Source organism: Larimichthys crocea, chromosome II (assembly GCF_000972845.2).
Source record: "Larimichthys crocea isolate SSNF chromosome II, L_crocea_2.0, whole genome shotgun sequence".
In the NCBI taxonomy this organism is placed as follows: domain Eukaryota; kingdom Metazoa; phylum Chordata; class Actinopteri; family Sciaenidae; genus Larimichthys; species Larimichthys crocea.
In genome coordinates this window covers 14,087,737-14,101,873 of record NC_040012.1, presented here as the reverse complement: position 1 = coordinate 14,101,873, position 14,137 = coordinate 14,087,737, and the positions used below count along the sequence as shown (strand labels likewise).

The following is a 14,137-nucleotide window of genomic DNA, read 5'->3' as shown; positions in this document are numbered from 1 at the left end:
TTAAAAATGTAAAAACTTTATTTGGCCAACACAAACATAATTTCAAACAATTAATGCCATACAATCCCTGACATTTGCAGCGTTAACGTACAAGACAAAACATAAAAGCTTGTAAAGATTTCCAGTCAGCAGTCCCACTGATCAGATCAGTTCAACATCAGTCTGAGGTTCCCCTCACATCAGTACCGCTTCTTTGTCGTCACAGTGGTTCTCCTTCTCTAAACCCAAACTGCCTCTCAGTAGCCAGTTTATCACAGTGCTACCCGTGTCAGGCGTCCACAGGTCACAGCAAAAATAAATCACACGTCATTCTCACTGCTTTTCAAATCATACCGTGAGTTTTTCAGATTCACATAGTTCCAGAAAGGTGCAGAAATGTTTGTCTCATCCACCGTGTCAGCGACGTTTCCCACAGAGAGGTGAAAAACATAAATCTGACTTTTTGTCAAAGCGTTCAGGTGAAACATCTCATGTCTGCCCCCCTGAGGCCGGAGAGCAGAAAACACCCGGCACACTCACAGAGGTGAGATTCATGTTTTATCACGACTTTGAACAAATAATGAAACAATGTGGGAACCATCCGACACACAGTGGACGAGCCCAAACAGAGCGGCTGAGAAAACTACAGTTTAACCAGATGTTAGTAACACCAGCAGCTCGTCTTCGGGGACCAATGAGCTGTTTCAATTCAACAAACAAACTGGCTACTGAGTGTTTGACCCTTTTCCACCAAAGAAACCACAGGAAGTGCACATTCAAGCAACCAGGAACTTCTTTAAACTGCGTGATGTTAGGGAAGTGTCTGAAACGTTGAAGCACGAGTTCACCTACAGTTTAAAAAACACGATCTTCAGGCTGCACCTCGTTCATTTGAGCGTCTGCAGATCGAGCAAATTACAAAGTGACATTCAGGATTCACCCACAGCAGCGTGATGAAAGGTTTATCTGAAATGACATTATGCTGAAGCGGTTTAGAGATGAACTAAGATTTGGTTTGAAATCTTAAATGTCTTAAATAATAACTGAGGCACATTCTTTAGTTATTATAAAAGCATCGCCGTATATCGTTATAACAATTCAAGTTTTTTTGTTATAAACGATAAATTGTACATAACAACATGAAAACAAACTTTTAACGTGACGCCGATCTGTTTTTCTTTTTCAATTAATTAAGAGTTTAACATTAAAATAGATCTAATGATCAGCTTCATCAGGACTTTGTGGGTGTAGTTTGATAAACCCACAACCGCACCTTTACAAACGGAGCATGCACTCCAAACTAATCAGAAAAGGAAGAAGAAATCTCTCCAGACTCTCAAGAACGTCACTGTTCTGCAGACTGCAGGTTAAAACCCGGTCCGATGGACACGTGCTCTGTGACGGCTGAAGTTACAAAAATAAAAACTCAGATTGTTGTTTGCTTTAAGATTCTCTGAGCGTGTGTTTGTGTGTGTTTGACCAATCAGTGATGTTCAGCCATGTTAAACTGGGAACTCCAAAGTTTGACCTCGGCCACAGAGACTTTTTTTTTCTGAGGTAGGAACTGTAGCCGAGGAGCTCAACCAGAACAAGGTTCCTCCAGTGTGAAAGTTCCTGCGTGCTCGAAAGGAGTTCTCATGGTGGAAAAAGGTCTGAAGTGATGATCCATCAGATCTGTGGAGCCTCCAACAAACTTTGAGAGCTGGCAGCTAACAGATCTGTGCTGCATGAGAAGAATGAAGCTGCATTCAGGTCACGGAAGAAGTACAAATACAAACAGACGGAAAGTCTGCAGCTCCGGGTCACGACAGGTCGACTCAAATCGAGCGGCCGCAGATGCTCATGTTGTTCATTCTGCATCACTAGAGGAACTTCACGTCTGCCTCCTGCACTGGAAAGGCTTATCAGGTATGTCTGGAAGTTATAGATTCAGTTCATGTGTTCAACAAACTACAGAACACTAACATATGAGTATGAACGTGCTGATGTGACGTTGGCCACACTAAAGGCGTCTGGATGGAAAAGTGAGACTGAAGTTACGTCACACATTCTGTCTATCTGTGGAAAAACCCAAATCAAACGGTATTTCTCCATCTTCAACGTCGAGGTCAAATCATCAGTATGTTGTTTGTTCTGTCAATTTCATTGCAACCACTAGGAGGCGCTCTCAATATCAAATTTATCATTTTTTTCTGTTTTTGGCAAATTCTGGAGAGTTAAATAAACTGAATTATTATTCTCATCGTTCACTTGTTCAGAATAAACTTTGTCTCTGACGTGACGTGAATGCAGCTCGAGCTCAGCAGCTGATTTTCAATCTTTTCAGAAGTTTCTCTTCTTTTTTTTTAAACAACAACAAAAACAGCTTTTTCTATTCAAATGAGAATTTAAAATAAAATGAGGTTAAACAAAGAAATATCAGCTACAGGTTTGTTCAGTAGTTTCTTTGAAATTTGGACCACAACACTTTGGACTCGAGCATCGTTCCAGTTTCAGTTCTGCTGAAGAAGCTTTGAGTTTTAATTTGGCTGCAACATGTTTTTGATCTGCTTCGGGGTCGCCTCGTCGTTCAGATGTTTGGTCGTATACCTGCAGGGACGGACGCACGCTTTAATGAGAACTCAAGAGTCAAAGATTATAATTCAAGAAGGAAAGAATGAAGTGAATGAAAGTCAAGTCAAGATGAAGAAAAAATCACAATTCAGTTATGATTGATTTAAAAAGTCCCTCCAGGAAGACGTGAGCGCGAACGCTCAGTCAAAACTTTGAGCCTTTGTGAAGATTCATCAACAGGCAGATTTATCGAAGGTGAGTAACTCGCTGATGTTCAGCAGATTTTGGAGTGCATGTCATTCCAATTTTTTAATAAATACAACTAAAGAAGAAGAAATTTTAAACCTTTCTGTTACACTTTGCTGCCTAATCGTTGAAATGACCAAACTTCTCTCGTTTGATCACAGAGATTTATAGAGCGGCCTGAAAAAATCTTCATAATCTGATGAATCCAGAAGCTTTCTGTTATTTCCATGTATTCAAGGCCCTCAAAGCCGTCTGTGAAATCCTGGAGGAACTCTTTAAGTAAGACATGAATCCTGTTTGTGAGTACTCGTGGTGTGTTTGTGTCTGTCAGACCTGAGAGCGTTGAGTAATCCCTCCACACTGCTGGGCGGCTGCTCCTTCAGCACTCTGATGCAACCTTTCATCTGAAACAACGACGACAGTTAACTGATGTGTGTGTGTGTGTGTGTGTGTGTGTGTGTGTGTGTGTGTGTGTGTGTGTGTGTGTGGTGCTAACTTACATCTATATTGGAGGTCTTAACGAAGGCTCCAGCTGGGTGAACGTGGTCGTACAGGATGATGACACCGACCATCACACGGAGGCAGAACAACACCGTCTCCTCACTGGCAAAACGACTGCGGTACTCCCTGCACGCACGCACACACACACACACACACACACACACACACACACACACACACACACACACGCACACACACACACACACACACACACACACACAGTGTTGGTTCATGTCTGAAGTCTGAAGCAGGTGTGACTGTGATGAGGCGTTCAGGAACAGGTAAGGACTCACGGTGTTTCCAACATCACTTTACAGACGCTGGCCATCGTACTCAGACAGTCTGTTGTGTTTTCAATCGGGACGTCGGGGTTCTGCAACATGACAATGACAATGACAACGACAACAACGACAACAACAACGACAACAACAACGACAACAACAATGACACCAACGACGACAACAACAACAACAACGACGACAATGACAACAACAACGACAACAACAATGACAACAACAATGACAACCACAACGATGACAACAACGATAACAATGACAACAACAACGACAACAACGATGACAACAACGACAACAACGACAACAACGACGACGACAATGACAACAACAATGACAACCACAACGACGACAACAACAACGACAATGACAACAACAATGACAACAACAATGACAACCACAACGACGACAACAACGATAACAATGACAACAAAAACGACGGCAACAACGACGACAACAACAATGACAACAACAGCGACGACAACAACAACGACAACGACAACAACAACGACAACAACAATGACGATGACAACAACGACAACAACAATGACAACAACAATGACGACGACAACAACGACAACAACAACGACAACAATGACGACAACAATGACAACAACAATGACAACAACAATGACAACCACAACGACGACAACAACGATAACAATGACAACAAAAACGACGACAACAACGACGACAACAACAATGACAACAACAGCGACGACAACAACAACGACAACAACAATGACGACGACAACAACGACGACAACAATGACAACAACAATGACGACGACAACAACGACAACAACGACGACAACAATGACAACAACAATGACAACAACAACAACAACGACAAAAACAATGACGACAACAACGACAACAATGAAACAACGACAACGGCGACAACAACAACAATGACAACAACAACAACAGGACAATAAAGTTTTATTCAATAAAAACAAATAAATGCACCTTATTAAAGTTTCAGTTAATCATAGTTTGTTATTTAAAAAGTTCAGAGACTCATTGAGAACTTCAACATGTTCCTCCTTTAAATGACTGATTGAATTTAATGAGACGTCGTTGAACAGAGAACATTTCATGTGGAGCGAGAGCGCCGCCTGCTGGTGGTTTGTGGCAACACAAGAGGAACAGTCCACGGCAGAAACAGTGACGCCTGCAGGCTGAAATGTTCATTACACCTGTGTTATTCCATGAATGAACTTTAAATAGCTGTGTATGTGTGTGTCTTCATGTTCAGTCTGCATATCAGCATAAAAACATGGACTCACATCTGAGACGAACTTTGACGTAGCATCACTTAGCGTCTTCAGCATCGGCGTGGCGCTGGCGTAGAACAGAGACATCCGATTGGCCAGCTCGTTGTTGACTTCATTTCCTGTGTCGGCCTGAAGAAAAAAAAACAGTGAGAAGCATCCGGACAGATTTTTCAGGAGAGTCGAACTGACGACACATTTCTGTGTTTCTTACAGACAGGTTGTTGATCCTCATGCGGCTGATGGTTCGTCGATAGTAGCTGAAGTCGTTCTGGATGGCCGGGTTCGTCATCTGGGACAAAGACAAGAAGAACAAGTAAACTCAGGTAAAGTACCTCAACACTGTGAGTACATGTAGTTCAGTTACATTCTACCACTGGAAGAGGATATAATTTGTGAGAATTAAAAGTAGCCGTCTTTGTTTGTATCCAGGCAAACTAACTCATCTGTTGTGTGTTTTTATTGGTTCTACTCCAAACTGAGCTGCTCTGATTGGGAAGCTGTGACTGTTTGTGGGTAATAAAGTCATAATCATCTGTGGGCTGTCACGTCATGCGGTGAGTGACGTCTGCAGCAGGTATGACGGCAGGTATGACTGCAGTGACGGCAGGTATGACGGCAGGTATGACGGCAGGTATGACTGCAGGTATGACGGCAGGTATGACTGCAGGTATGACGGCAGGTATGACGGCAGGTATGACTGCAGGTATGACAGCAGGTATGACTGCAGGTATGACGGCAGGTATGACGGCAGGTATGACTGCAGGTATGACAGCAGGTATGACTGCAGGTATGACAGCAGGTATGACGGCAGGTATGACTGCAGGTATGACGGCAGGTATGACAGGGTATAAGTGAGTATGTAAATAAGAAACTGGTGTTTCAGGTAAAAAACATTCATATGTAACTCTGCAAAGAGTTTGTTCTGTTCTGATGCCACGATGCTGTAGTTATTGTTATTGTTATTGTTATTGTTATTGTCCTCACTTCACTGAATGGTGGCCGGCTGTCAATCATCCCGTCATACCTGTCGACACTCAGCGTGACGTGACAGCCCAAAGTTGATTTTGACTTGATCTCAACCAATAGGAAAGCTTCACACTACAGCAAACGACGCAGTTTAATTCTCACAAAATTCACTGAGGCTGGACTGGCAGGTTGGGGCCCCCTGGTGGCTGCGGGGCCCTATGCGTCCGCATAGTCCACATATAGCAAGAAACGGCTCCGAGCTTGTTATAAAAAAGGTTGAGGGGAGGTGGATGAAGACCAGAAGAGAAGGGGTGGATGAGGTGGAGGTAAAGAGAGGGAGGTGCAGAGGAGCGCAGGCGGACCTTGAGCTCGTCGAAGCGCAGCGTGAAGTGCAGGATGTGGGCGAACTGCCGAGCCAGAGCCTGTTTCTGCTCCAGGTGCTGAGTGGGAGTCGAAGCAGAGCTGGTGAGGACGTCCAGGAGACACCGCAGGCTGGACTCTGACGGACGGGGGAGACAGAGAGAGAGAGGACAGGGGGAGAGAGAGAGGATGGGGAGAGAGAGAGGACAGGGGGAAGAGAGAGGACAGGGGAAGAGAGAGAGGACAGGGGGAAGAGAGAGGACAGGGGAGAGAGAGAGGACGGGGGGAATAAAAGTCAGATTTTTTTCTACAGTTTCATTTAGCAATAAAAAAAGACACAACATGTGTAGTCTGTGACAGTCATGGAGACTACGTCCAGGCTTTAGACAGTCTGCGGGGACGTCACGGAGACTACGTCCAGGTTTTAGACAGTCTGCGGGGACGTCACAGAGACTACGTCCAGGTTTTAGACAGTCTGCGGGGACGTCACGGAGACTACGTCCAGGTTTTAGACAGTCTGCGGGGACGTCACGGAGACTACGTCCAGGTTTTAGATAGTCTGCGGGGACGTCACAGAGACTACGTCCAGGTTTTAGACAGTCTGCGGGGACGTCACGGAGACTACGTCCAGGTTTTAGACAGTCTGCGGGGACGTCACGGAGACTACGTCCAGGTTTTAGACAGTCTGCGGGGACGTCACAGAGACTACGTCCAGGTTTTAGACAGTCTGCGGGGACGTCACGGAGACTACGTCCAGGTTTTAGACAGTCTGTGAGGACGTCACGGAGACTACATCAGGTTTTAGACAGTCTGCGGGGACGTCACAGAGACTACATCAGGTTTTAGACAGTCTGTGGGGACGTCACAGAGACTACATCAGATTTTAGACAGTCTGCGGGGACGTCACAGAGACTACATCAGGTTTTAGACAGCCCTGCGGTATTAAACACTCATCCGTACCAAGCTTCTGTGAGAACTCATAGAAGGTTTTGAGTTTGGCTGACCAAGAACAACAGCTGACCAGGCCTTTCTCCTGTACACCCTCCACACCAGCTCCGTGGATGGCCTGAACACACACACACACACACACACACACCAGAGTAATGCATCATGGTCTATAAGATCATCACGTGTGTGTTGCCGTCAGGGCTGAGTAAGTTGACATTTGCACAGACCTGTCGTAATCTCCTCCTCCTGCTCCTCTGTACGCCTGCAGGCCTCCAGGATGACCCCAGCCTCCGTCAGCACCTGGTTCACTCTCCCACACCGCCGTCCCTCCCGACGGCGAAGGCTGAGCGTCTGCAGGGGGACACGCAAGGGTCAGAGGTCAAACCTCAGAGTTGAATGAAAAGTGTGTGTGTGTGTGTGTTGTGTGTGTGTGTGTGTGTGTGTGTGTGTTTTCTTACCTCAAAGTCCCAGGAAGAAGTTTTCCACCATTGTTGTCGATGTCTCTGGTTAACACCTTGATGAGGTTCCCCATGCGTGGGACACAGTGTGAACGTCTGGTTACTCCTGTTGACCCCCTGACCTGTGATCAGTGAAGCGTGTCCTGTCATTCGTACGTCTGTTCTACACTATGTAATTTGGGCTCCGGGGTCGGGAGAATACGTTAACGCTTAGGCACTAAGTCCACACAGCGCAACTATTGATTCTCAACTGATTTGGTGAAAACTGGATCATATTTTATGGAGGAAATGTTTTCTGGTTTTCCCCTGATGTCCTCCGCTGCTCCGCCTCAATCTCTGCGTGATTTACAGAGTTTATGATGGACAGTGAAGTAAACTGCTGACAGCTGTAAGCTTGCTGTTAGCTCATGTTAGCTCAGTCTGTTAGCTGCTGTTAGCTGCTGTTAGCTCATGTTAGCTCAGTCTGTTAGCTGCTGTTAGCTCATGTTAGCTCAGTCTGTTAGCTGCTGTTAGCTCATGTTAGCTCAGTCTGTTAGCCGGGCTGTGAGCTCAGAGCACCAGGGGAGTGTCAGTGTTTGGACCACCGGGAAGCAGAAGAGGTTTTGAGGCCCGGGTCGTGGGTGAATGCTGACAGGGAGCAGAGCCGGTGTCGTACCAGAACCAGAGTTAGGAGAGTATTAGCAAAGTAACTGGGCTCAGCAGCCTCTATGGACATGATGGCAGAGGAGAAGAGAGTGAAGAGGACGCTGACGGAGGAAGCTAAGAAGAGAAAAGGAGAGAGTGAGCGAGCAAGAAGCCGCCGGACAAGAGTAACAAATACTCGAGTACAGCTGAACATAGTTACACAGTGGGATTACACTCTGACACTGGAGACAACAGATCACGACAAATACAAATGTTGGTTTGTCTGTGAAACATTTCGCTAACATGGCTGAAAACTCGAGCCGTGGACCTCGACTGACCGCCGCTTCGTGGTGCAGCGACTGTTCGTGTTGGACAGAAGAACAGAGGAAGATGGCAGTCTTCATGGACGAAGCATCAGACAGTGTGACACCAGCCTGCACATCATTAATGATCTCTGTGATTCACACAGTGCAGACTCCATCTGTTCAAACCTGCTGAACTTTATTCTCAGTTCTTGCAGAGATCCAAAGTTTTCAACAAACATGTCGGCTGAATTTTAGGGAAATGTGCAGAAGAGTTGCATGTGAGCGGTGCAGTCAGACGGTAAAAACATGCAGCGTGGTGGTTCGAATGCCAACGTGATGCACCACAAACTGAACAGAACAACCTTAAAGCCACTTACTGTGAGCGTGAAGACAAACTGTCACTTCAAGTTTGAACTTCCTGTAAATAAACTGAATAAAAATAAAAGTCTGCTGCTCTGCGGGCCGACGCTGCAAACTGAAGTGGAAGCGAGCGCCGTCTTCTCGTTAAAAAACTGTGAAAAGAGGAAGTGAGGAAGTCTCTGAAAGTTTGGCCTAAATTTAAAACAGAGGAAGTAAAGCAGACTGAGCTCAGATCAGGTAAGACTCTGTGAGACTGACAAGGCCGCGCTGAGACGCTCAAACTCATCAAACGTTCAGCTTCTCTCAGGATGTTTCCACTCAGTGTTTGGAGAAAGAAATCTGCAGTGAAACTGTCAAAGCACTTTGTCACCAGCACGGTTCTTCTTCCATCTCTTCTGTTTCCTGTGCAGGCCGACAGTCTGACTGCAGTCTGTGCCGTCTGCACTCATTCAGCACTGCCTACATGCATGCTGTCGTTCTCTACAGCAACAAGTCTGACTTCTCACTCTGTCACTTTAACAGCATAGAAACACACACACACACACACACACACACACACACACACACAGCTGCATCAGCTCAGCGAGCCTCTAAAAATATTGTAATTATTTCTACACAGAGAGATCGAGCAGAAAATGTCAGAACTGAAACTATAACATGAAAACACACAGACACACTGAGGTTCAAACAAACTATCAGCTGAAGATGCTTATTTCATATAAAACATGACTTCATACAGAGTACTTTTACTTTTCATACTTGCAGTACATTATACTATTCCTATTAGTGTGTTATGCAGTACATTTACATGTGTGTCTACTTAAAGGACCTGTGGTATAGTTGCTGATTGCACCCCCTGGCCTCACGCTGCCCCCCCATGAAGCATGAAGGAGAATGTACGGCGGCCATGAGATGAGTTCAGTTTGTCTGTTCTGGACTACAACATGTCGGACTCTGAGGACGAGCGTCATTCAGTCTGCGAGTCATTAACTGCAGTTCTTTGTGTTTTTAAAGTATTTGTTCTTTGTTTGGGTTCACTCTGTCAGAGTTTGCAGTACTGCTCTGTAGAATACTCACTAAAATGTGTACTCGAGCACGCCTCAGGAGTAATATTGTACTTTTACTGCCCAACGTTTGTGAGAAGACGAGATGAAGAGTTTCACACAAACACTATTCTGAAAGTGCTTTCACTCTCAGTACTTTACTTTAGACTCGGCTGCTCGTACATACAAGTTTTCATCACACTAATATTTGAAGTGCTGCTTCTAATAAAACCAGTATTTGTTGAAGTACTCACATCCTTTACTGTGTGTTACTTTGTGGTTTGTTTTAAAAATATGAACTCGTTTTTTTGTTTTTTTTGGCTTCCTGTCAAAACTTCAAAGACGCATACATGTACTCTGATCTGTCTGCAGTACTGCAAGAAGTACTCCACTACTTTACATTCAAAAGTACAGAAGTATTACCAGCAAAATGTATTTAAAGTAAATTGTGTACTTGGATATATCAGTAGTATTAGTACTGCATCATATTAACATGTCATACTGTAACTGTGAGTAACTAATAAATGTAGTAAAGTAAAAGTACAGTACTTTACCTAATTTACCTCTGAAGCAGCAGTATAAAGTTGCATCAAAGAAAGTACAAGTACCTTGACACTGTACTTCAGTACACTACTCCAGTACCTCTGTTTGTTGGTACTGTTTTGTGGTATTTACAGTATTTATAATTTATACTCATGTCACTTGAGTAAAAGTACAGAAGTATAATGAGTATTATTAACACAGTGTACTTAGAATATCAACGCTCTATTTGTTGGTATTATTACTTGTTCAAAATATAAACTCATGATACTCAAAGTACCATAGTAAAAGTATATTATCAGTACTGAATACATGTGCAGATATTTTGATGTTGCAGTACTGTAGGATCAGTAGTATTAGTACTTCATCACATGACGTTAACATGTTTTATTGTAATTGTAAAGAATTTTTTTAAATGTAGTGAAGTAAAAGTACAATATTTGAAGCAGAAGTACTACCTCTGAAGCAGAAGTATACATATGCATCAAGTGAAGTACAAGTACCTCCACAGTGTACTTCACTGCAGCAGTTTGTTGGTATTATTTTGTGTATTAATACTCACATCACATCAAACTTTAAACTGCAGCTTGGACAGAATGAAGTACTCGCAGTAAAAGTACCTTCTCACAGCAGCGGGTTCGGGTTCATGCAGTACAGTACAGTACAGTGCAGTACAGTACAGTACAGTACAGTGCAGTACAGTGTGTCGTCACAGAGCTTCAGTACAGTGTGTCGTCACAGTGTGTCGTCACAGAGCTTCAGTACAGTGTGTCGTCACAAACCTTGCTCAGCCGGGATGTTGCTGTTTGAAGAATCTGATCTGGGAGCTGCGCCGAGTCTCGAGTCTGGAACGGGACAGCAGAAGTTCGCAGTCAGATTCTTGCAGCAGTCTGCAGGACCTGACATGTCTGATCTGAGACCAGGATCCACCCAGCGAGCTCTGAACCCCTCCACCCACCCCCACCCTCCTCCTGATCCACGGCACCGTGCAGAACCCAGCCCCGGTCCCCGCTCCTCACCTTCACTGATAGCTGATCGATGCGTGCGGATCGATACGGTGCGTGTGTCCGGGCTCCGGTGCGTGTCCGCGGTCGGTGGTCCAGGTGTCTCCCGGCGGTCCGCCTCCTCTACATGCTGAGTGAGTGTGAACCCGGAAAACAGCCGCTCGACGCTCCGTTAACTATAAAAGGAGTGATTTCCTCAGGAGGAACTGAACACAGCCAATCAAAGCAAAGTGCAACTGCAACCTCACGGTCGGCCGACGGAGGCAACCTGACAACAGAGACAGAGAGGGCAGAGTACGGAAGACAGAGAGGGTTTATAACGGAGTTTATAACAGAGTTTATTATAGAGATTATAACAGAGTTTATTATAGAGTTTATAACAGAGATTATAACAGAGTTTATAACAGAGATTATAACAGAGATTATAACAGAGTTTATAACAGAGATTATAACAGAGTTTATAACAGAGATTATAACAGAGTTTATAACATAGTGTATTAAGAGTTTTAGAACAGAGTTTTATAAACAGAGAATTATAACAGAGTTTAACAGTATTATAGAGTGTAATACAGCGTTTATTATAGCGTTTATAACAGAGTTTATAACAGAGTGTATAACAGAGTTTAACAGAGATTATAACAGAGTTTATTATACGGTTTTAACAGAGTTTATAACCAGAGTGTATAGAAGAGTTTATAACAGAGTTTATTAAGAGTTTATAACAGAGTTTATAACAGAGTTTTATTTAGAGATTTATACAGAGATTATAACAGAGTGTATAACAGAGTTTATTATAGAGTTTATAACAGAGTTTATAACAGAGTTTTTATAACAGAGTTTGAATATATATAGAGTGTATAACGAGTTTATAACAGAGTGTATAACGGTAGTTTATTATAACAAAAAGAGTTTATATAACAGAGTTTATACAGATGTAATAACGGGAGGTGTATAACGGAGTTTATAACAGAGTGTGTATAACAGAGTGTACAGTGTATACGGAGTTTATAACAGAGTGTATAACAGCGTTTATTATAGAGTGTATAACGGAGTTTATAACAGAGTTTTATAACAGAGTGTATAACAGAGTTTAAACATAGATTATAACCGAAGATTATAACAGAGTTTTAACAGAGTTTATAACAGAGTTTATAACAGAGTTATAACAGAGTGTATAACAGAGATTATAACAGAGTTTATAACAAGTTTATAACAGAGATTATAACAGAGTGTATAACAGAGTTTATAACAGAGTTTATAACAGAGTTTATAACAGAGTTTATTATAGAGTTTATAACAGAGTTTATAACAGAGATTATAACAGAGTTTATTATAGAGTGTATAACAGAGTTTATTATAGAGTTTATACAGAGTTTATAACAGAGTGTATAACAGAGTTTATAACAGAATTTAACAGGTTATTAGATTTATAACGAGTTATATAACGAGTGTATAACAGGTTTATAACAGAGTTTATATAGAGGTGTATAACAGAGTTTATACAGAGTTTAACTTATAGAGTTTATAACAGAGAATTTATAACACAGAGTGTATACCAAAGTTTATTATAGAGTTTATAAACAGAGTTTATAACAGAGTTTATAACAGATTTTATTATAGGTGTATAACGTTATAGTTATAATTAACCGAGATTTTACAGAGTTATAACGAGTTTATAACGGAGTTTATAACAGAGTTATATAACAGAGTGTATAACAGAGTGTATAACGGAGTTTATAACAGAGTGTAACAGAGTTTATTATAGAGTGTATAACGCGGAGTTTATAACAGAGTTTATAACAGATGTATAACAAGATTATAACGAGATGTATAACGGAGTTATAACAGAGTTTAACAGAGTTTATAACAAGTGTATAACGGAGTGTATAACGAGTTTATAACAGAGTTTATAACAGAGTGTATAACAGAGTGTATAACGGAGTGTATAACGGAGTTTATAACAGAGTTTATAACAGAGTTTATAACAGAGTGTATAACGGAGTTTATAACAGAGTGTATAACAGAGTTTATAACAGAGTGTATAACGGAGTAGATAACGGAGTTTATAACAGAGTTTATAACAGAGTTTTATAACAGAGTGTATAACGGGAGTGTATAACAGAGTGTATAACGGTCGGAGTGTATAACGGAGTTTATAACAGAGTTTATAACAGAGTTTATAACAGAGTGTATAACGGAGTGTATAACGGAGTTTATAACAGAGTTTATAACAGAGTTTATAACAGAGGTATACGGTCGGAGTGTATACACGGAGTTTAAACGGAGTTTATAACAGAGATTATAACAGAGTGTATAACGGAGTGTATAACGGAGTTTATAACGGAGTTTATAACAGAGATTATAACAGAGTGTATAACAGAGTTTAATAACAGAGTTTATTATAGAGTTTCATAACGGAGTGTATAAACGGAGTTTATAACGGAGGTGTATAACGGAGTATGTATAACGGGTTTATAACATTATAACAGCGTTTACTAATAGGAGAATTATAACAGGTGTATAACAGAGTTTATAACAGAGTTTTATAAGAGTTTATAACGGAGTGTATAACAGAGTGTAATAACAGAGATTATAACGGAGTGTAATAACGGAGTTTATAACGGAGTTATAAAACAGTGTATGACACAGTTTATAAGAGTTATAACGGAGTTTATAACGG

At 42.2% G+C, this 14,137-nt stretch overlaps 1 protein-coding gene and 1 long non-coding RNA gene across 2 annotated transcripts; both read right to left on the bottom strand.

The window, feature by feature from the left end:
* LOC104934324 (protein FAM49B) lies at nucleotides 1-7,340 on the bottom strand. The gene is made up of 9 exons (XM_027291754.1): nucleotides 7,317-7,340; nucleotides 7,136-7,241; nucleotides 6,178-6,314; nucleotides 5,061-5,138; nucleotides 4,862-4,978; nucleotides 3,573-3,652; nucleotides 3,279-3,405; nucleotides 3,112-3,182; nucleotides 1-2,568 (listed from the first exon to the last, which is right to left on the bottom strand). The coding sequence occupies exons 1-9, from the start codon at nucleotides 7,338-7,340 to the stop codon at nucleotides 2,499-2,501; spliced, it is 810 nt and encodes a 269-aa protein (XP_027147555.1). The 3' UTR covers nucleotides 1-2,498.
* Nucleotides 7,341-8,887: 1,547 nt separating this feature from the next.
* On the bottom strand, nucleotides 8,888-11,653 carry LOC113748132 (uncharacterized). The gene is made up of 3 exons (XR_003464147.1): nucleotides 11,473-11,653; nucleotides 11,236-11,298; nucleotides 8,888-9,022 (listed from the first exon to the last, which is right to left on the bottom strand). It is a non-coding gene; the product is annotated as an uncharacterized LOC113748132 (long non-coding RNA).
* Between the last annotated feature and the right edge of the window lie 2,484 nt (nucleotides 11,654-14,137).

What these genes read in the sequence shown, in the direction of transcription:
- LOC104934324 (XM_027291754.1), bottom strand. Translation starts at nt 7,340, where the DNA reads ATGTCAACTTACTCAGCCCTGACG. An exon ending in CGTCAAAGTTCGTCTCAGAT is followed by an intron (nt 3,653 to 4,861) that starts GTGAGTCCATGT and finishes GTCATGTTGCAG; the next exon opens with AACCCCGACGTCCCGATTGA. An exon ending in AAAGTGATGTTGGAAACACC is followed by an intron (nt 3,406 to 3,572) that starts GTGAGTCCTTAC and finishes GCGTGCGTGCAG; the next exon opens with GGAGTACCGCAGTCGTTTTG.